This window comes from Nanorana parkeri, unplaced genomic scaffold (genome assembly GCF_000935625.1).
Source record: "Nanorana parkeri isolate BGI_ZX_2015 unplaced genomic scaffold, ASM93562v1 scaffold526, whole genome shotgun sequence".
NCBI lineage: Eukaryota > Metazoa > Chordata > Amphibia > Anura > Dicroglossidae > Nanorana > Nanorana parkeri.
The window spans coordinates 114,594-138,865 of record NW_017306794.1 but is presented as its reverse complement, the minus strand read 5'-3'; the positions used below and the strand labels follow the sequence as shown (position 1 = coordinate 138,865).

Here is a 24,272-nt window from a genome sequence, read left to right as displayed (position 1 = left end):
GATGAACCAGTGAGAGCTGTGGTGGACCCAGGTGACTGACACTATTTGAAGTGTCAGTTTCACTGCAGATTTTAGCAGAGGACCTCTCAGGATTGAATATGGTATGGCTGGCTTTAAGACGCTTTGTATAAAAACAGGGTCACTTTAACTTTGCAACATCCTAACACTATAAAAAGCCTTTTATTGTGATTGTGCCACACTCACCATGTAAACTAATGAACACTGACAAACAAGATAACCAAATGCATATTACATTTTGCTTTTTTTTGCATCAAACAGTAAATCTAAGCTACAGGCAAATACCTAAGTACACTGTTAAAATAATACCTAAGAAAACTGTTAACATTAAATGGCAATGTCAGCATATAATATTTTATTTTGAACACTGCAAGCAAGTCACTTTGTAATAGGTGATGAAAGGATGGATTTGCAAATCAGGTTATAGATTGGTTCAGTTTGCACAGAAATATACTGTACATCAGGGGCGGACTGGGCCGGGGGGCAGGGTGGCAATTGCCCCCCGGGCCTCTCTGTTGCCTCTAAAAACGGCCCCGGTCGGGCCGGCGCTAACACGCTACTTCAGCGGCCGAGGACAACAGCATGTTCGGCTGCCTTCCCGAATGCCCGTGTCACTGATCGGGCTCCTCGGCGGCCACGGCAGCTCCCTCCGCCCACTTCTGCTGCTATTGGCTGGGAGGGAGACTGCCCTTGCCAGTCAGCCCCTGCAGTCCATGCCTGGATTCCAAAACTGCATGATACTTCACTGATTAGACAGATCAGTATGCAATTATTCAAATGAATATAACATGATATAACAATAATAAATAATGATGTAATAATAATAATAATGAATATAAAATGAAATAACAAAATGTCAATTCTCCTCATTGATATTTACTATTTGTGACATATTTCACAGAACATGAATTACACAATAAGGACCTGTTTGTCATTGCCTTGAGTCTACCCCTCAGCAAGAAACTTTCTAGCACAATACAAGTGGATAATAAACTACAATACAGATAATGTGCCACTACCTAACTCCTTTTTTGCTGGACTTTTACAGAACACTATTATGCTTGTGATACCCACGCAGAGTACACTCCCTCCCTCAAGACCTTCTATGTAGCTCCATTCCTGTCATCAGCTTACTAAGCAGACTTTCTGGCTATAAGCCAGCAGATTGGCACAATTGAGATAATTAAACATGATGGCTTTTGAAAGAATAGTGGTTTAAAAGGTGTTTTTATATCCTCGCCTTATGTTGTTCCTTAAGGAGTATGATTCCTGTCTAGGATACTACATTGTTTAAAAAGTATTTGTTTTTCCACCCACATATAATTATTAAGAACCATATCATAAGTACACCTTTATGTCCTGTTGTAATCTTGGTAATTTTCCTTTTTGAACTAGACTTCCAGGATATGTGGATTTCTGTCCCTTCAACCAAGGTAGTGGTCTTAGGTTGGCCTTGTCAATTGTTTGAGGAATAGAAGAATACACCCACCGCAATGGGGGAAATCCTGTAATAATATATCATAATCAAGGCTAACTCCATAAATGGGGATGTCAGAAGGAAGCAGGAGCTTTGGGAATAATGTTTTGGCAACACAGTCAGGAATAAGCAGCAGTTGCGGCAGGACATCAAGCCAGCTGATGATTATCGTGAGGAAAAGGCTTCCGATTAACAAGCTACTTGAAGCAATTAAGAAAACAACATAATTCAATGAAGAACTTTGTCCAGGAAGTGTAACTTTTCACTCATTGTCTTGGCTGCAGAGGCTCTAACGTATTAGGGAAATTCTGATGCTGTCCAGATAGTAAATTAAATGTTTTATTTCAGAATGTTCCTATACCTATCTGAGTAGTTTGAAACTTGATGCTGTTTAGGATCTGCATATGTTTATTCAGAAAATTTAGGAAAGACAGTTTTAGCTTTGTTCAAAAATAACTGCAGTTCTAAAACTGAAGAAGTTCTACCAAGTCCTGATTTAAATTTGTAGCTATACAAGTCACCTATTTTATAATCTATCGACATAGTTATTGGAATGTTTCCTGCTGAACCAGCAACCTTCAATAAGATGAACGGATGGAACTAATAACAGTTATGACTGTGCAATGCACTGATGTCTGAAAGCACATGTTACTGGGCAAACATAAGAATGTATTGCATCTGATTGGACTGTGGTGGAAATCTGTCAAAGATGTGCAGGTGCACTTGTAGGAAACCAGCCACAAATAGACATTCATAAAAATCTAAAACTTTTCTTATGAAAAGTTATAACAGTACAGCCTTACTTAGGGATTACTTCGTTTTCAGTTATTTGTCTATATTCTCCCCTTTTAGAGCAAAAGTGTCTATATGTCTGACTATTGTGAATAGCCTGTACAGCACCCCCTCGGTTCTCCTGAACCGGAGGGGTCCTGGGGCCGAAGCCAGCCGAAGGATCGGCCGAAGCTACGGCCAGATCCTTCGGCAGCTTTGTGAATAGACCCCATAGTGTGCAAGAAAACAGGTTCTGCTGTGCTCTCTATTTAGAAAACCCAATGCACTATGAACACGGTGTCACCGAGCATCTGGTATTCAATACATAAAAAATATATATATATATTCACTATATTGCCAAAAGTATTGAGAGGCCTGCCTTTACACGCACATGCTGATGCCTTAAGAGTTTCCTTCACTGGTACTATGGGGCCAAGCCCAACCCCTGAAAAACAGCCCCACACCATAATCCCTCCTCCACCTTATATAATATAAAAAAACATGTTTTTTGTGTGTGACAATACCATACCAGTATACTCATCTGTAACTAAAACATATACTCCAGACAAATACTGTTTTTAGTTATCTGAGACTTGTATAGCAATGGTATGTTTTCTGTCATCGCAAAAAGAAATGCCTTGGAACAGTTATAGTAGAATATGTAGCCGAAATAGCAGAAAATGTTTCTGGCCTGGACACCAGAGACCTGGGGCTGTAAAATTCACAGGCAGTTTCTCATGTAAATGACTAAGAATGAAAAGTGTGCCCCTTCCCAGACCCTGGACTGACCCTGCACTGTAACAAGAACCAAATCTGGGATTGCATGCTAGGTGGAATGAAACACTTGGTTTTGACCCCAGCATATTTGGAGTTTGTTCCAAATAGTTTGAATCTATAAATGGCAGGAAAGTGAGAAATCTGGCCCAGATTGCCGTTCCATTCTACAGACAGAAGATGGTATTGCAGTGGAATGCATTAATAAACATGTCTTGTTTGTATTACATCAGCTTCCATTCCACTCTCATGCCTGTATTGCCCTTTAACCCTTCCAAAGCTGCAGCGGCTTGTCATTTATTATGTATGTGCATACGACAAATAGTTTTACATTAATGAGAAAGCAATACCAAAAAAGACCATGAAGTGCAACTTGTCTACATTTATGGTTAGAAAACAAAATGATGCAAGTCTACTACTGAATTCCTGAAGCTATGAATTTTTTTATTTGATCTGATCAATTACACTGTTTATTTATACTTGCTTATTCCAGTAAGTAAAATTAAAGATATATCTCTCTCTATCTCTGTGGGGTAAATAGAAGATCAACACCCCTGGAATTGTTGGTTTCAGCATGGACTTTAGTAGTTATCTGGGGAACAGCAGTGGATCAGCAGGAAAGGTAAGTATAAACTAACTTATTTTACAAGAGTGCCTTCAATTAGGTGTTAAAGGCTAGATGCTTAAGGTGTGGAGCAGGGGTGCCCATAAGGTCGATTGCGATCTACCAGTCGTTCACAAAGCTAATGTTGGTAGATCGCGGGTCGACTCCCTGTCCCGCTTTCCGTCCCACTGTGTTAGTGCGCCCGAATGTGTCGGACGCTGAAGCATCTTACACATTGAGCCTGCACCTCCCTGTCTGCAGCGTCCAATAAACTTTTCAGCCTCTACCCGCCCGCAGAGACATTTGGGCCGCCCTACCCGCATGCAGTGTTCAACACATTTGCCTGGCCCCTCCCCGTCTGCAGCGTTAGACACATCTGACCCGCTCCTCCCAGTCTGCAGTGTCAGGCACAATGGGACCACACCTTCCCACCTTCCGTGTCGGATACACCTGCGCGGCTGAAGAGCCAGAAAGTTCTGGAAGCAGGTAATTTCTATTGGCAACTTACAGGTTGAGTGGGAGCTGGCAGGATGGGGTTAACAATAACATTTCTATGGTTAAGTGGCTGAGCAGTTTAGATCTCTAAATTTGGCCTATTATCTGAACGTGGAGGCTGCCAATATGCCAATTAGCTATATATGACACATCAGAAATATTTCAGGCCCAAAGTATGAAGCACAGATATCACATTTCATTTCCAGTGTTTTAAATGACATGTGATAATGCCTGAATGAAGAAAACAATGTTTAAGAACGGTGTTTAGAGCTTGTTCACGCGAGTTACAGTGCCTTTCAGTGCGGTTAGCTGCTGGAACTCACTGTATCACACAGTAAGTTCCATCCTGCGTTCTGGGGCTGGAGGGGGAATAGCGGTGCATTGAAGTCATCAGAATGCGGGAACCACAATGACTATGTTCTAATGCAGTGCGATTGGAAAAAATAGTGCATGCAGCATTTTTTTCCGATAGCACTGGACCGGAATGCAGACATTATTGTGCCACGTTCTGGTGCGGCCGATCGAACTGCAGGTGGGGGGTCTGAATACTTTCTGAATGCACAGTAAATCTATTGCGCTGTGGGCATTTTGAGTTAGTTGTTAATATTGAACATCTGTATTCCTATTATTAGGTTTATTCAATAGGAAGCTATATGCAGTAGTCTCAGTAAGCATGTTAATGTGTTTGTTTTCAAATACAGGTGTTTTTTTTCCTTGGTAGATCTCATTGAGCTTGTCATTTGAAAAGTATATCTTAACACAAATAATTGTGGGGACCCCTGGTGTAGAGGATACTTCATTAGTTACCCTAAGTTAAATAAGTATTAAACACTCATTATAAAAGCAATTTCTCTGTTAAATAAGGTAAATATTTTTAAAAATGCAATTTCTCCATTTCTAAAGGTTTAATTTACCCTTCTTATGAACTCACACCTCTATCTTTCAGGCACGGAGCTTCCCGCTAACTTACGATTAGGTTGCACGCACCCTTTCTTTTCTCCATGCTCGGCAGGACTACATCTCCCATCACTACTGGCATGCACCATTACCAATGTGCATATGACATGCTAAACTGTCCATCAAAACAGGTGTGCAGTGAGGTGGATGAGTTGCAGGTCCTATTTATCTCCGGCAGGTATTGTTGTTGGGTCCTATTTATCTCCTATCCGGCATTGTTGTCCCTAGAAGGGGGAGCGCATGCGCAGAAGTGGCTTTATTGAAAGAGCACTAGTAATGGAGCCACTGCAAAAACAAAACTGCTGTTACGGGAAAACAATAAATTATTCTGGACAACATTTTGTTAAAAACAGAATGGAATATCAAACATGTTTAGATGTAAGTGTTGCTAGGTGACATTAGTTATTAACATTAGGGTTTAATAACACTTTAGGGCAGCTACAGTATGCACCCTAGTTCTTGACACTGCAATTTTACCATTGCTAGACTCTCAGCACAGAAAATACCAGAACTGGTACATAACTGGTGTGACAGAAGAGGGTGACTTATACATTTGTCCTTTACATTTTTGCATTGTACAAATCTGAACACTTTTATAAACTTAAGGTGGGCTGTTTATACCTTTCATACTAGAATAAACATACATCAGATTACCCACAATGTTTTTTTCCTAGGGGAAAATACCTTCCAATTAAAGGTTCACTAGTTCAAATCCAGTCATGAGCCCTGGTTAATCTGTGTGATAGCGCTGAGAAAGCATTTCATCTTTTGTTAGATTAACCCCTGTTTAACCAGAAGGGCTGTGGAATAACACATTCACATAGCAGCTTCAAGCAGCAAGCAATAATAATGGCAGCATTTAAAAGCAGTTACAAGCAGGCAGTCGTGGCTTGTTAGACCTCGGTCAAATTACTCATAATGAAAATAGCTCTTCCTGTTATATGTTGTAAGTAAATTATGAAATATTGCAGATTAGTATTATATAGTCTTATACCCACCCAGCAGATGGCGCTCTAATCTCCTTTCCACATATACAGCTATTTCACTTTTCAGTAGTGCTGAAATTAGCACCACTTCCACAGGTTTTTTTTTTGCTGTTCTGTCTCTTAAGCTAACATATAGTTCTTTGTCATGTATCAAATAATTATTTTTGTAGCTTTAAAGTGGAACTGAATTCTAAAAGTGAAGATTTTGTCTTGAATTCCTTCTGAAAAATGGCAGTGCACTTGCTGGTATGTGGGGGTGTCTATGCACTCCTGTGCCTACAACCTCTTAGCTTTATATCTGCAGTGTGAGATCTAAGGCACTGCTGCCTTTGACTGCTAATCTCAGAACATTTTGAGTGAGAGTCATTGCTGTGCTACTCACTGTTCTCTTTTCTGGAGGCTCTGGCATAAGGAAGTAAAGCCTCTACCAATATGGCAGCCTCCATACAGAGATAAAGTGTAGAACAAGGCATAGTAAGTCAGTAATGGGGAAAAGATAAGCTTCTGGGTGACCACAGGTAATACTGGTGATTATATCTTTGCCTTGTAACTACCTTTATTGGACAAAAGCTCCCAGAGTTCTATTTATTCTTTAATAACAAAACAACTAGCATTAAATTGATCTGAAACCATTATAGTTTCAACTTAAATGCCAAAACACATGCACACTACTTATACATAATGGGGCACATAAGTGAATGTAACAATGATTGTTCTGAACTACAGGAAAATTGGAGAATCAAAATGTGGTGCTTTCACCATAGCAACTAACACGGTTTCCTCAGTAAACCTTTACTGGTAAAAAATAGCATTACCTTAGTCAATGCTGGGACCAGGGCCTAATGGAAAAGTTCCTATCTTTCCAGCAGATTAGACTGGGATGATCTATTAAAATTAGAGCTTTTGCAAAGCATGATGTCCAATGGCCATAAAATGGAATAATGAGGCATTGCAAAATATGCTAATTTGTTTTATTTTTTGCAGAATTCTTTGGTTACAATGGCATATAACAAACCTTTGGATTATTTTTATCCAGAGATATAGTCAGGGTATGGGAACACACACATCACTTAACAGCACTACCTTTGTAATAAGGACAGGTCTCAATAATGTTTTTCTCTTCTTCTGTAAGTCTTCTGCACATCAAAAGAGGCACCTGAGAGGTCAGAGTTTGAAGATTTGCCTAGAGGCAGCCATCGCTCTTTGGAGCTGGGGTGAAAATTGCAGCCATTTATTTGGTAATTAGAGCTTTAGAAGGTGTTTGCACACAGAACATTTGTCTGAATTTGTTTTGAATATGTGTTAAAAGCTGGAGCTCTTAGAAACCAGCTGGGACAAGTGTGTCACCTGGAATTCCAAATATTTTTTGAGAATACTCTCTTTTCTGTGATTCCTATGTACATTTAATATGTTAGTCTTAAATGAGTTCACGTTGGTTTTCAAATGCACATGGCCCAGTGTAGTGCCCAGTCTGTGTGGGATCATCAGCACTAAAGTGCCCAAACAACAGAAGGGGCTAGCAATCAGCTATAGAATTACTACAGTGGCCCCAACCTGTTTTGCTCTTCCCAGGAGGGTATTTTACTTTACAAAGGTGGTTTCTTGTTTAAGAAATTATAGTGTGCTACTTTTTCAGTACTCCGGTATACAATGGTTAACCAAAGGAAGCAGCTGCTTTGTCCAGGGTCTGACTATCCTAGCAGGACAATACGCCTTCTAGGTAGAATTCTGTTTATTTTTTCAGATCAAAACAGTACTAGCTATCTCAAATCCAGTGGAGAGAGGGAAGAGTAGCACTTTACATACATACATATTTAGTGAAAGCTAGAATGTCTACATTTTACATTTTTAGCAGATGTGCTGTGTCTTAGGTATTTGAAGGAATTCTATTTATACGTTTTGGAAGGGTTAGAAATTGTCATTTTGACAAGATTCACCCGTGTTTTTTTTTTTCCCAGGGACCATTTATACCAAAACAGAAAGTGATGTAATAACCAACATTTTAGAGTTGTTGCCAGAGCAAGACAAGAGGTCAAAATATCCATTTGGGACAAATGCCCGGGTAACTACTACTTCAGATGGGGACTTCCACCACTTTGGGGGGATTTGCTCTCATTTGCTATTGCATCCTCAGGATGTGAAGAGAAGGAAATCTCTCCACTGGGACAGAGACAGCAATCAATAGCCTTTCCTACCAAAACAAAACAAAAAAAATAAAAGTTTTTGACTTTACATATTATTATTATTATACAGGGTTCATATAGAGCCAACAGTTTGCGCATCGCTTTACAATATAAGGAAGACATTATAATACAAATTAAGGAAGGGAGGGGCCTGCTCGTGAGGGCTTGCAATCTAAAATACTTTTAAGCATATATGTTTAAGAGGCAGTTCAGGATGTGTTTAAAACGTCACTTTTTCAAGTGGAAAAAAAAAAAAAAAGAGAATTACAAGAAATTCTGTAATTTTGAGCTTTGTTCATGCAGGTCAAAGAAACAGATTTAAAGGAGAACTATGGACCAACCTTTTTTGCTCATAGTTCTCTTCAGGGTCACGGGAGGACATATACTAATGTCTTCCAGTGATTCAAAACTAAAGCGGCCTATCCCCCGCTATATGCTGAGAGCACAGAGCCACGCTGCAGCCGGGACGGATCCCGACAATACTGTCGAGATCCACCTCGCTGGCTGATTGACAGCTGGTTCTGCCTCTCCGGAGGCAGTCCATGCGGGAAGTGGTGACTGACAATCATTGTTCTCAGCAGGGAGAGGATCGGGAAGTCAGCAATCGGCGTTATGTGTTCGCTGACTTCCCGATCAATAGAGCAAACCTGTGAGACTCACCCCATATTTCTCTTTTAATAACCGCTTATCCTTTACAGCCATATAAGGTGGCTTAGCCTTTATTTAGATTGCAGGTGCCATGTTGCTGCACATGTGATCAGCCATTTGAGGGTTTGAAAGTTTGGTTGGGAGCTGAAATAAGCACATTTGCAACTGTGACATTTGGCATGGCTTAAAAGTAACTGTTTTGGGAGACAATTAAATTGATGGGTCAAGTTCATCTTCCCTTCACTTCCCAATTGATCTATCCAACCAAAGGTGCAGAGAAAAGAAGCCATTTGTATATTCCAAGGCGATTTGGTCAGAGTGTACACAGGACTCTTTGCCAGCACCCCACGTGACAGTGCTGGTGCCTAATGATTGGCTGCTTTGGCAGCCAGAGCTGCACTGTTGACTTATTCTGCCTAACTAAATGTACCAGACATATCACTTCCTCCTGGCAGAGTGGCAGGGGGCCAAAGAAAGGTGAGTATGTGCAGCTGGTGGGGGAGAGTGGCAGATACATTAACCTGTTGATTTGCATTGCATGGGCAAAGTACATGTTCACCGTTAGCAGATCCACTGAAATGAATGGTATAGCTGCAACTTTGCAGGTATCATGCCCTTCGATAATTTCTTTTAGCTCATATGCACTAGGGAATTGATCTATTCTGCAAACATGAACAAAATATGCACACTAATGCTGGCCAGATGAATTATATTTTTGTCCTCTCTAACAGAGATAATTTTGGGAATTATATTAATAATTAAAAATGCACAGGATGGCTATTTAAAATGTGGACACTTTCCTGAAAATCATTATACTTTCTCTTTATGGCAGTAATGTGGCCCCATAGTCCCCCTCACTCACTGTGACTGTTCACACTGGTAAAATTGTAATTTAACAATCACTGTACAAGAATGTTTTTCAATCCTGAGAGCAGTGTATTGGTAATTTTCTGTTCATTTTGCTTGCCAACTTAACTAATTATAGTGAAAGTTATTCCAGTTTTGTACTGGTTTTAAAACCATTCCATCATCGGCCAACTTAACTCAGCTCGTCTAGTGTGAACGCTCCATAAGACTTCATTCTTTTTGTCAAGTACAGCCCTCAAGATGAAGACTTCTCCCATCTTAATTATAATAAACACTGCATTCACCCTGCATTTCCACACTTCATCATCATTTTCCTTTTAGTTTCTTCCTCCGTCTGGTCCTGCCTGAAACACAGCAACAGCCTGCCCTTATCTATAAATAACCTTCAACTAACCATATTTTCTAAATTTGAATATGGGTCCATGCTCTGAACATACACTCAGAGACAGTAATAAATGAACATAATTAATAATTTGCACAACTAGATTATGATTGTTTGCTGCCCTCTTAAAAAACGGTTACACGTTACTTCAGACAGTTTGTCTTTTATTTTGCAGTATTGCCTGGGGGACCACTACAAAGTGAAGGAGGTCAATGAATAAATAAATAGAAGTAAGAAATATAAAACAAATGTTCCCATTGCGAAAATGAACAGCGGCATACCAGGGACCACATGGAACACAAGCAATGAAAGCTTATGAAGTTATGTGTGCCCAGACTGAATTCACTCATCTCTCAAAGGGACAGAAATTTCACAGCTGACCATTTCCCAGTGAGCTGCATGTCGGCATTTTTATAAGAACTCATACTTTGTAGTAAAGGAACAACAAAACTGCTCTTTCTTCCAAGTGCAGCCATGAAACTCTGCTCCCTTATGAAGATGAAAAAAAGCAGATACTTCAATCTAAATCGGCAGATTGTTTCATCATCATGAAATTATTTCTGAACTAATACTTCCGAGAATAGCAAAATAGTCTTTTTTATTGGAATGTTATTTAGTTGCAAGTGAAGTCCTTCTGTCAAAGCAGAGCTAAAGTTAAATAATAAAAAATTGGTAGCAGATTACATTTTAGGGCAGAACAGACCCTGTATGTCTCTTCTGGCATAAAACCACTTTTCCTTCCTGCTATTCATTTTTTATCAATTGTAGACTGGCTGCTGACCAAGTGCAGGGCAGTGTACAATCCTGTGCAGGAGATATGCCCCCAATGGCTGAAGATGGAAGACTCCAAATCTGGAAGAAGCCTAGGAAAACATGGCAGCAGTAGCAGCAGCAGCAACAGAGGGTCAAAGAGGTAGCATAGATCTCACATTGCTGGAGGAGGGCACACTAAAAGGTATGACTGCCATAATGTGCACATGTGCTGTGCATATTTGCGCATTGTAGCAAGAGCTGCGGGGACTTGTGCACATTTAGTAAAAGAAGGAAATACCAATTGCTGCATTGCTTTCAAATAGGCAACATTTCCCTGGGACTAGCTGCAATCCGGTGACTCAAATTCACTCCAAAGTTTAAAAGCTTGACAGAAAACAAGGAAATGAGAGACATAAGAAGGAGGTAATAGCTGTGATTCCCTGGAAGGAGGATGTGAAGGCACAGCTGTCCTTTGGTAGTTGTGGCTCCAGCTATAGTCATTGAATTGAAGATGTAAGTTGCACATCCTTCCTTTTTGAAATGCCATTCCTATTCAATTTCCAGCTAAACCACAATCAGAAGGGAAACAGAGAGCTCCCAACAAAGATGAATTAAAGGGAAAGTATATTGTAATTTCACTGAGCCAAGACTTTGCGTTATTATTGCAGTGATTTCTTATTATGCCATCTTAGAAATGGCTTTCTTACTGCCACATGATCTGTCAAACCTGCAGCTTGAAGTCTTCACAGTTGAAACTGAGACTTGCTTACTTCGATCAGTGTTAAGCTGTGCCTGAAGCTGTTGTGTTGTGGGCCGCCTGTCATCACCCAAGAAACTTGTCTTCTGATTCTGTTGTGATTTTGGGTTTGCCAGGCCTCTTCCTGTCAGAGTTACCTCCAGTTTCCAAGTTCTTTAATTGGTGCAGGAAACTGTAATCACTGATACCTTGGCTTTCTTTACAATTTCTCTAAAGGAAAGACCTACACCTTTAGGGGGTTATAATGTCTGTTTGTCTTCCTTTGTTAACTGCCCTTTTGTTTGCCATTTTGAGAGCAATATACTACTTTCTGCAGTACAATACTGTCCAAATATTTTTTAAATGGGTGTAGTAGCACAGTCTGTTCCAAGACTGGTTTTTTTACAGACAGAGGGCTTGTGAGTAATCAACAAAAGTTGGGACACCTGTAGGAATTGTTACCATAAACTTTCAAGGCTTAATTTACTTGCAGTACATTGCTGCAGAACAACTTTGAGTTGTTAACCCATTACTTCTTCTTCACTGAAAAAAAGTATTTTTGTACAATTCTGACCGTTATATATCTATACATTATTTTTCAGTTTTTGTTAACCTAAACTTTTCTTTTTCACCTCTGGCAGTTTACCGTTTACCATTGTACCATTTCAGGTTATTCACTGGACTTGAACTGCTTACATTTCAATAAAAACTGGAAAATTGGAAGTGTTCTAAAACTTTTGACCGGTAGTGTAAATACAAAATTATGAATCCTACATAGAAACACTTTTTAAAACATGAAGGGGTTGATTTACTAACCTTATAAACACACCACGAACATGTATACACCTCTGTATTGTGTTCCCTCCCAGCATTATCTATGGGTAGAATCTAAACACCTTTGTAGTGTGTACACACCCAGCAGGTGTGTTGTGCAAAGCCGTGCATGAATTTGAAAGGTGATGTTGTGTAAATTAGCTCTATGTTGTGTTGCTTGCGTTGATGAATGCAGGAATGTAAATGCATGAGCTAACCATTTTTGTCTAAACTGTGAAGCAGCATTATATATGCATCATGTGCATGATTTTTCCATATATGGCATTAGTGGAAATATGCTTTTAGAGACTTTTTGGTTGATAAATAAGTTTTGCTGTGTAAAAATGACACGCACCTAGTGCGTGCATGTGTTTAGGTTAGTAAATCACCCCTGAAGACTTGAAAAATATGAAGCTTCAAAACATTCCCACCTTCTTCCCCATGAACTTGTGAATTGTTTTGTTGGGGGGGGAAGTGTTGTATGATCCATCCTGGACATAATTTGAAACATATTTTTTAGGGTTTAAATCCCTGAAGAGAGGCAAGCATTTGGCTGTTCATGCCACAGCCTGTTTTCTCTGTCCACATCTGCAGCAGTTAAAAGGAGACCTGAGGTTAATGGGAACAGGTACTGTTCATCCTCATTTTTGGCTCTTATACACAGAGCAAGCATTACATAAAACCTGGACTCTGTACACTCTGTTCTGTGCACCTGTATCTAGCTGAGAATCATCTGCTAAATATCACGCATATTCAAGTTTGGTCATCATCTAGGTATTTAAAAAGGGAAATCATCCAAACTGTTAGAAGACAAGGCTCCTTGTTGCCATTATTATATACACAACAGTTTTTCCTGAGACTTTAAGCACCATTGCTTAACAATTATATTTGAAGCATACTTGATGCATTAGAGCAAACTTTAATTATTAACAAAGCCCCTTTATTAAAAAAAAATCAGTACTGCCCCATGACACTTTAATGATAGCTCAATTTTTACAAATGTTCCACTTCTTTTGACACACATGACTCCAGTATGATAAACATGTAGAAAACTAAAGATCCGTAAGATCTTAAGATCCATATTTATTATGTCATGAGGATGTTAAACACAAACATATGATATGGGCACATGATTAGGCCTCCAAGGAGATAAAAGGTTGTGGGGCGAAAAATGTTAGTGGCGATTAGTGAGAGGGTAACAAGGATAATAAAACAATCACAAACAGCTGAATTAGTGTGTTTCCAGTGGGACTATAATATAGAAAGATACCTACATTGTTTTATTATAAATGAGTGGGTAAAAACTATTTAAAGGTATAATTAGTAAATAGTTTTTTTTTTATATATGTGTTGTGGCTTTCTAAACTATTATTATAGCTGTATTACTTGTCACCATCATTATACATAGTTACATAGTAGTTACATATACTTTTTTGTTATTTCTTTCCTCTTGCTCTATTGCTTAATATTAATGTTTTGGTTAGTTTAACAACATGGCCGTTTTGAAGCTTTTTAATTATTAAAAAAAAAAAACAACACTTTCATAGGCCGTTGATCTGAAATTCCCTTATGTCACTAATGTGAACCAGAGCAAACCCTGGGAAGCATCCACATTACAATCTTTATCAAGCTTTATACATTATCATATCTGCCTTTTCTTAAAGGCAAAATAGACATATGTCCTGGGCCTAACAAAACACAGGGCCCATAATAAGGTCACAGTAATAGAACTTGAAGAGAAAAATAACTACAGGAAAAGCTACACAAGTGATTTCTTAACCAGGCTATAGTGTAAACATTAATCTCCTGGGAACAGACTTGTAATTACCAGTATATAACAGTTGAGCTCAGTATGCAAAACTATATAAAAGTAGTTTGACTGCTTACAATGCTGTGATACTATGCTATGATCATGTTGGTCACTCTTGAATGTCTTGTTTGGATTTGCCAAAAGCCACATTTAAAAATGTCTCAAGTAACATGGTCCCAAAACTGACTGATCATGACATGCTTTAAAATAGGATAGATGGAAAAAGAAAATTCTAATGAGAGAGCAAGCGCCTCAAATAAATGAATAAATACTTTGATTGGAAGTTTACTAAAGAAACCTTTGTACTTAGAGAAAAATTATAATCATTTTTGGTCAGTTTTAATTAACATTTGTTTTGAAAGTTTGCTCATTTAAAAACAGATGTTTTATATAAATTTAAATTATGACTATAATGTCTTTATTTTACAAAGAACCGTTTAACCATTTAAGAAACTTTGTAGTTCACAGAAGCTTTCACAGATGATAGATACTCAAGCATCAGAACCTTCCAATTTGTCTAGAAGAGATGCTATCAATAGAAGTTTGTGCACTGATTTGTGAAAACAGGAGTTTCTGTTCAATGCTTGTTAAATTGTAAATCAAATTGATACATTGTAGTTAGCTGTGGCTTTGAGCTATTTTAAATTAATCTGCAGTATTTTCTTTAGGAACTTCTGCAGTAAACCTTTACCCCCTCTGAAATTAAAGGGGATATTCCTATTGAATTCTTGCACGGTGACCATAGGTGGGAGCCCAATTACCACCAGCTAATAACAAGCTTTTCCTTGTTATTCTCTTCTGTGTCTACACCATCTTTAGATTTCTGCTAGTGCTCTGCCCTGGATTTCCATGTTGCATCTGTCATCAGGTTTCATTGCTCCAGGAGGCCCCATAATCCCTAGATATAGCTAGCAGTTACTTGCTACCTATGACAGAACCCTGTGTTGTTTGTTTGCTGTGGGTTGAGTCTCACCCAAACTGATTCAATCATCCCTGTGAGTCCAAACTTTTTTCAAACCTGGGACTGCTTTGTAACCTCCTTGAAACTGATAGGACTTGCTTTTTACGGATATTTGTTTTATTTTATTTCATTTACTTTACTTTTATAGAACTGAATACTGTTGTACACACATTTAAGAATAAACATAATTTCCTAAGGGTTGGAAACATCATCTATAAATTACATGGATCTATACTATACAGTCATGGAAAGGCACCAGTTATGGTCCAGATACGGATGGCTGACAAACACTGATGTAAAAAAGGAATGTGATGAGCACTTACCAAGGACATTCACTTGGAAACTGAAGCTGTCACTCAGATTATGTTGAGTATTAACTACATGTATAGTGTAAGTCCCAGAGTGATTTTCTCCTAAGTTCTTTATAAGTAAACTGTGTTTTTCTGTGTTCGCCTTATAACAGGTACTGTTCATTTCTATTAGTTTGCCATCTTTCAACCTGTAAAAAGTAGGAAAAAAAAGTTGCTTTAAAAAGTAATGAAAGTTGATTTTTGGAGGGAGTTCTCATTTCATAAGACATTTACTTTAGCTGATGGAAAGAAAAATAATAAAACAAAAAAACAAACAGATCTGACCAGCTGTCACTAATTCCCGGAGCATGCTGTTTCATCTCTCAGATGCCTTTTTCTTTCTTTGTTTTTTAGAACCACAGTTTACAATATTAAATCCTTCCACTTAACATAATTTGGTGCTGAGTGCATGTCTTTTCTAACCTTCTTTTCTTCATTCTCTTGTCTAGCCTCCTCCCAGGGCAGCATTTACACAAGGGGTCTAAAAATAATTCCCTTCACCCTGTGTTGGTTGTGCTAATAATACTGGCCTAAACCCAAGAAAACTCAAAAGATAAGTCACAAGCCAAATCCAAATACATTTGTTGCTTGCAGTACTTTCTCAGGTGTAGACAATTCCAACAGCATCATCACCACTCCAATTACAAATGACATATGGCACAGAATCCCCTAAATCTCCTTTCAACTAAACAAGGATCATTTTCACAGACATTTTTTTTATCAGGACACAGGTATCATTTTACATGCTTGTTCACTTTGTCTATGAGCATCCCATCCTGCTACTTGCTCAGAAAGTTCTTGCTTATAAAGACATGCTTTCCCTTTCTGTTTGTTTACTTAAAGTACATCTAAACCCAAGAACAAAAAGGTAATATATTGCAGATGACTAGTACTTTCTATACACCTTGAAGACATTGGCTTTTATGGAGTGTCCCCGAAGATAGCACTAGATCTTATTTTCGGGGTAGGTCTTACTTTCGGGGAAACACGGTATGTATTTTTGCTTCAACAGAAAACTACACCAACTAAAATGTCTATCTTGTATTTAGTAAGGTCACACAAGAGCTTTGAATGCCAGAGATTTTTTGATTAAGAATTGCCTCCTAAAATATCCATACAGATATGATGATGACTACACCATCTCAGTGTGAAAGTCAACAGGAAACACTCTGAAACTCTCACATATGTATCATTGTTTTGATGAATTTCATTATATTTGGCAAGATCATAGGTAAAATTCTTGTGAAAATCTCCCCCGTTCCTGACATGTTAGCTAAAGAAATAATTCCCCAAAATGTGACCCTCTTCAATTTAAAGGTTATTCTAGAAATGGAGAGATAATACACATAGATGTATGAATAACCTACTTTAAACACCCTTTGATGTTGTGACTTACCAAATGCTTTGTGGCAATGGAAAAGCTTTGACTTTAACCATTAATTTCAATTCTTTTAGACCTTCTTCTACTTCATACACATGTGTCCTTGGAGGGCGAATATGCAAGAAAGGCTTGTCTAGAGAAAAATAACCATAACAAGAATAAAAGAGAGTTTATTGGGTAAGCGTGAACTATTTGTGACAGAAAAACAACGGAAACTGTTACAAGAACACATTACTGACATGTCTTCATCTGTACAGAATGATATAAAAGAACAGTGCCAGACCTGTCTTTGGCAGGGAAGGAGACCTGACTTTTCTCTGCTGCTGAAATAACACTTAAAGGTCCTGTGCTTCCCTCCAGTCTGTGACTGGACAATGAAAGGAGAAGCTGAAGACTGATAAACTCATCTCTCTGGCACTTTGCTCTCTCCTCCTATAACGATGTTCCTTTTTAACACATGAGCACTGCAGCACAGCTGACTTTCTACTTGTGTTAGTTCTCCTTCACCCAAACTGAACTCTGTCAGAGGCTGATATTCATCAAATTCATGTACTCGCTCAGCTTGCAAATGAAACACATTTAATAATGTATTAAGACATTGCCAAAAGGCATCAAGTACTGGCTGAGTTACACAGAATGCGGGCTGACGTGGTCTTCTTGCAGGAGACTCATATCTCTCATGACTATGCGTTACGTTTGCATTCTGGGTACTTTCCACACTGGTACCATTGCACGTCCCCTACCAAGCGGTAAAAAAGACATTGCTTTAGCTGTGTCTTTTATACAGGTATTTTGTTTGACAAAAAATAGTTCTAGACCTGCATACCAATGATCAAAATTTGTTAACAAAAAAAACCAAAAACATTTTATATGAGGCAATTCAGAACAGTCCTGTAAAAATCTGAAGTGTTTTCATGCTTGTGGCAGGTATTTCATGTGTGCGCTGTTCGATCATGTACTTTTTCTACAGCATGACAACACATCTCCAGTAAATAGCTCACTTAGCTAGGAATCAGGTGAGTTCAATGCACAGAGGTTATAATTTTCAGAGAAAGAATGTTAATGTATGGGAGTAATAAGGTGAGAAAGAAAATCTCAGCTTCTAAAAACAAAGTTGGAAGTGTGAGCAGAAAAACCCCAGGGTGGCTGTTATAGAGTAAGTCACAGTAGACCCCTCTAAAATAAACATGTCATGTGACAGATCCAGTAGGGAAAGCCATTTTTTGTTTTTACAGTGATTCTTATCTTTTTGCATGAGAAGTCCGCTTGTGTTTGTTTTATTTTCCGACTGTATAAAATGGTGGACGCAGTCTCATCTGATATCAGTGAGAGGAATGCAGCCGGTTTGATTATTTGGTCTGAGGAAGTGTTGAAGATGGTGAATGGATTTCAAATCTAGGCTGCTAGTGTTCCACATATTGTTAATGGAATTCAGCTGTTACCACTTGAAAATAGACAATTGTACCACCCAGTTCTTTTCTATCAACACACTATGAAGAATTCAAGAAATCTCCCAAAATGACCCAAGATGATATTATTTTGTATGTTTTACTTGTAATATGAAAGGTTGTGATGAAAATATTTTTTTTTTCTTATGCTGCTTTTCTACTTTTACATTCTGTAACTTTTCATCATCTGAGATGATTATGTACATCCATATTCTTTACCACAGTATTATTATGTAGTCAAGAATGATTGTCATTAAATATAGGAGTGACACTATTTTGAAAAGGAGCCCAAAGATACAGTAAATGAAACATGCTGATAGGATATAGAGGCTATTACTGAGCTCCTCAGGGAAAGAAGAGCAGCAGACCAACACGAATGATACAGTCCATAAACAAGTTTAATAATTGTGTTAATCAAGCCAAAGCATTTTGGGAGCAATCTGCTAATTTAAAAAACTACCTATAGTTACACAAAGATCTAAATTCTGTGTCCAAATCTTCATTTCCATTGTTTCCAAGCCACGAGGAATGAACGTATATGACCCCTTGAAACGTGTTGGCTGTTTGATCAACATAGTTATCAAACATTTTTATGGACTCTAACATCTGTTTTGGTCTGGCGATCTTATGCTTCCTGTCCCTGAGTTGCTTCTAGTATCTCCAATTAGAGACTGTGTCATTGAGCCACATAACCATAAGCTAATGAGCTTCCTACAAATCAAATCGGATCTATCATAAAGGATAGCAAAAGACTCTTCCCAGCACTTCTGAAATATTCTCATAATTACTGAGCTCCTGGCTGTCATGCTGATCGATTGGCTTCAACAGTTTCTCAAGCCCTGACCATGAACAAGTCAGGAGTTTTGACTATACTTTCTAATCTGCATGTTTTTTCTTTGTCATGTCTTAGAAAGTACCAGACCCAAATACAGTCAGGCAACCAGTATTCCTAACCTAACATAAAATGTGCAAGTGTATGTTAAGTTGACACCCCCGGCACTATTTAATATTTGTACTATCACAGGGAGACAGTAGGCTATCGACTGAAAATATATGTCTCAGCTGATGGACTCTAAGTGTGTCCAAATGAAGCTGCTGAGACTACAATTCTACACAGAAAGCTGAACTACTATCTAATCCTGCTGTAGTCAAAGGTATGAGGTCAGGGCTATTCATATTTTTACCCATTTTACTAACTCAGGTATAATTCCATTCCCAAGCAAGGCTTACAATTTTTAAAATGATCCAAACTATCTAAGATCTGTGAATCTAAAATACCCAGTGGCTACAAGATGAAAGTCTTTACATTGTCTAATAAATGTTCTAACTCTTCATTGTTGCAAAATGACAAGTCTATAGCTCCTAGAGCAAATTCAGGTAAGAACTCTTGTGTAGAGTCCTGTGAAGGCAGCACATATAGTACTGCTAGTACTGCTGATATGAATCCATTTGTGCACTCAATGTTATAAGGATTTCCTGCATAGGACTTCATGCAGCAGTATTTTAATATGACTTTCTAGTCTAAATATATATTTTAGAAGGGTGTCCAACTCTTGTCCAGAATTTGAGCACCCCACCTGTGATTTAAACAGCTGTAAATGTATTTTTAATTTATTGAGATATTTACTTGCTATAAAACCACAGTTGATGATAATGTACTTACCATATATAGTTACTGAAATGTTTAAAGCCACATCAGGATAGTTGGAATCCCTGCAGATATATATTCCAGCTTGTGCCAGTGTTACATTTTCTAAACCCAGGTGTCTCTCTCCTCTGTATCCATTCTCAGTTAGATATAAGGACTTCTTGGAATCTAATACCTGATGGAACACAATAGAGACATTTTTTATATAAAGCAATATTCATTGGATGTTTTTTCTGACTTTATTGATCAAAGTCTATCTATCTATCTATCTATCTATCTATCTATCTATCTATCTATCTATCTATCTATCTATCTATCTATCTGTCTGTCTGTCTGTCTGTCTATCTCATAGTGTGATAGTGTCATAGTAAGTCAGCTAGCTGAGTCGTAGCTGACTGACTCAGTGCAAACCAGGCCTTACTGAAATTATTGCACTACTTTGTCCAATGTAAAATACATATGAGCTGCAGCTCACCAAGCTTTAATCCAAAGATACATCTCTTAAAGTGCCTACAGGCATTAGAAAATGTTTGCCAAATGCAGTTGTATTGGGAAATACTTGCATATTGTAGGCACCTTCACGACCCTGGTTGATGCTGCCTGGCCAAGCCTGCTCAGGGGAAAGTTGATCGGATCGATGGACATTTCCAGCTTATCAAGCTGACCACTGCATCACTCTTCCCCCCTTCTTCCAAAGAAGCCTAATTGCCTCCAGGCAGCATAAAATAATGACTCTTGCATTGAGATCTCCCTGCACTTCAAGGGTTACATGCTGATTAAGTCTAGGGGCTAGAAGAATAAGAAGATATATTTATCTTATCTATGCTCCTGCAGGCTTCCACTGTGTGATTGTTTCTCTGAAACCTCTTCTCTTTGGAGCTGTGACTGGTGTTTGCACTCTGACATCATCATGTTCAATGCAGGGCCCACGAGAATTTAACCCTTGCAGTATGGGGGAGCCACACTGCAAATGTATTATTTTAAATCCCAGACCTCAGCTTTTAGTTTGCATATTTATAGAAATATATTTGATTAGAAGTTCGGAAAACAGGCCATGTGTGTACTCCCGGCTACATCTAATGACTACACATAGTTAATAGGCTCTTGATATTGTTACCTTTCCGTTGTGCACCCATTCCAAAATCACCCTGGAATTAAAGGGGACCTCCCCGGCACAACGCAGGCTGAGTGTGTTTCCTACCAACAGGGTGGAGCTCTCTGCCGTCACACTGACTATTGTTGTTGCTGCAAACTCTACAATAAAATAGAATACAAATAGTTCTGTAACAGGCAATTGTAAGTTCAAGTCACACACAATTCATTATGCCGAATAGTTAAAAATGTTTACTGGCTGCTCATATACAATATTCTCATATACTCATTTTAAACTGACGTATTTCCACTAGGGTAAAACTATTTAAATATTGTTGTACACTGTTTTTCAGACATTACTACATACTGATTGTATTTGATTACCCAGAGGCACAGTGTGTCTTAAACATTGTCCAAAAAATTGTCCTTTTTTTCTTTTCTTTTTTTTACATCTCAGTGCTGCTGATCTCCTGATTATTTGCACCCACTTCCAGTGTACATGCAATGGCTCTAGTAGTGGCTGCATGTCATTGTTCACAATGGGTTTCCTAGGATTTTTTTAAAATATTAGTTCTGCTATGCTCTATGGAAGAATTTCTTCTCACTTCCTGTTGTGGCTATCAGGGAGTGAAGGGAAATCTCCCCAATGGGATACAGAAGGCAAAATAACTGGTGACAGGGGATTCCTAATTCCTATTTTAAGGCTGCAGTAATGTTTTTAAATATATACTGAATCTGAAAGAAGGATAAAATGTGTATCTTATAACAGCACGGTCCTTTCCATAACAAGTTATTGTATTACTAAGCATCTGAGTAATTTTTGAGAACTGACTGTGACAGTCGTTTAATAAAGAAAGACTCATCATGAATGGCAGCAGAATAAAGGTCATTTTGGATGGTTGTTTACAAGTGGGCAGATTTATTGGAGTGAGCAGACTAAGCCTATTATAGTTAAACCTCAGGAAATCAGAACTTCTTACTCCATGATCTTTAGAAGCTTAGTTTTGGATTGAATATCGCTCTCCCTATTCACCTCTTCTGTGGACTTGTTTATGTGGTTTGTATTCATGCCACATAGTACAGATCGCTTCTATTCACAGTAGTTACATATTCCCGATATTGAATATGTAGGAATGCAGTGATCAGTCTTATCGATCTGAATCAAAGCTGGAAAAATAAGGAACAGCAGAGGCTAGAAGCTACCATGCAAGAGCGTACTACACTGAAATCAAGGAAATATTCCCAAAGTTTCCTCTTCTGTCATACAAACAAATGTGGCAATATAAGGAAAATGATGAGTTAATCCAAACCATGTAAAAATGGGCACAATACAGATGTGCACACAGTTCTTATAGCTGAACTCCAGGATTTTAATAACGTATTTTAGTGATGGGAAATAATTAAAGTAGTTGTGATGTCATTGTTTCTCTCCTAGGACTGAAACTATGTCTAGCCCAGTGGCGTAACCAGAGTTCTGGGGCAGAATTTTTTTTTCGCCCCCCCCCCATTATATAAACAACCACTGGAACTGTACCCTGCACCTCCCCCCCACACACACATGTTTTTATTTTAATTTTTCAAATTTTAATATTTTATTTTTTTTGAAACTTTTTCATTTTTTTAAATTAATTTTTATTTATTAATTAATTTTTTATTAAATATTTTTATTTTTTACTTTACTTTTAGGGGCTTCGGGGAAATATTGGGGGTCTAAACAGACCCCTGATATTTCCCTTTAAAAATAGAAAAAGAGATTGAGGACACAGAGTCCTCAATCTCTTTTTCTGTGTCCCCTGTTATCAATGAACAGGAATCCTTTATGAGTGTTCCTGTTCATTGATAACATGGTATGTTTACTATAACTACAATTATGAATGAACAGGAGGGGATATAGATCACTCCCATTCATTCATAATTGAGGATATAGTATACATACCAGGTCCTCAATTATGTACAAACACTCAGCGATCACTGATCGCTGAGTGCTTGTACCCGTTCTCCTCTCTGACACACACTGTCACAGGAGGCTGCAAGAGGAGAGCCCAGCCTCCTGTGACAGCGCTGGCTGTCTCCGCCCCACACCGCTCTGCTGCACTGTGATAGGCGGCCGAGCGGTGTGGGAGGAAAGACACCGGCCGCTCACAGCGCTCGTCCCGCAGCGCTCGGCCGGCTGTCATTTTCTCTCTGATTCCTTTCATCCCCGCTGGGCACTGCTCTGTGTCCCAGCGGGGATGAAAGGAATCACGGCCGCGCCGGCAAAACGGCAGGAAAATGTCACTTTCGGCATTTAGCCGAAAGTGCCATTTTTGGCCGGCGCCCCCCCTTCACTTTTCGCCCGGGGCCTGCGCCCCTGCTGCACCTCCGGTTGTTACGCCACTGGTCCAGCCGCCAGGAAGACAGATCTGTAAAGTGCCAGATGTCCCATCCCATGACTGTTAGGTGCGCCTCACAGAACTACATGTCCCACGAACGTTTGAAGCTGTAACAAAATGTATATAAGATATCAATAAAAAGTTGAAGGCGTGACTGGGTGGAAAAGAACTGGAGGGGGTGGAAGTAACCATATGCCCGATTGTAGGCAGCATAAACACATCAGAACCTACATGAACTACACTGGGGTGATGACAGTGCTGGTCACCCAGATCCAGAGAAAAGAGCAGCTGTGACCGGTTATAATAACTGGAAACTGCAGCAAGTAAATCGTATTGAACACATACTGTATTTTAAGGTTATATAATCAAGAAAAGCTGCTATGTTTGAAAAGATTCTTACAGGTTCAGCTAAAGTAAGGCCTTTTGCTAGGGAGGAATATTAGATCTGACTGGAGTTCAACCTTAAAAAGAACCAATCATGAATGTCCATTTGTTAGAATCCAGATTCACACTGTTAAAGGATCATTAATACAAAATATACAGTATGTGTCCTGATAGCTTTATGTGGTTAATAATACATGTAATGGTAGTATTCAGTACCTGAGTTCCCTTTTAATGTATGTTTTCCCCGCATATACCTACAGACTAAACGGTCCTGGACAGTTTATCCTGCAGGTAAATGTAGGCAACCCGTTACTCTGCTTGGTGCGCTGCACTGGGGTGTGCTTGATGTAAATAAAAAGTGA

General features: G+C 38.8%; 1 protein-coding gene across 1 annotated transcript in view; it reads right to left on the bottom strand.

Moving 5' to 3' along the window:
• LOC108791089 (vascular endothelial growth factor receptor kdr-like) overlaps positions 1-24,272 on the bottom strand; it is a 115,506-nt gene that overhangs the window by 68,885 nt on the left and 22,349 nt on the right. Inside the window, exons 6-9 of the mRNA XM_018561472.1 lie at positions 21,180-21,316; positions 20,078-20,237; positions 16,982-17,099; positions 15,559-15,734 (exon numbers count right to left, since the gene is read on the bottom strand). Of these exons, the coding sequence (XP_018416974.1) occupies positions 15,559-15,734; positions 16,982-17,099; positions 20,078-20,237; positions 21,180-21,316 (591 nt within the window). The remainder of the gene's footprint in view (positions 1-15,558; positions 15,735-16,981; positions 17,100-20,077; positions 20,238-21,179; positions 21,317-24,272) is intronic.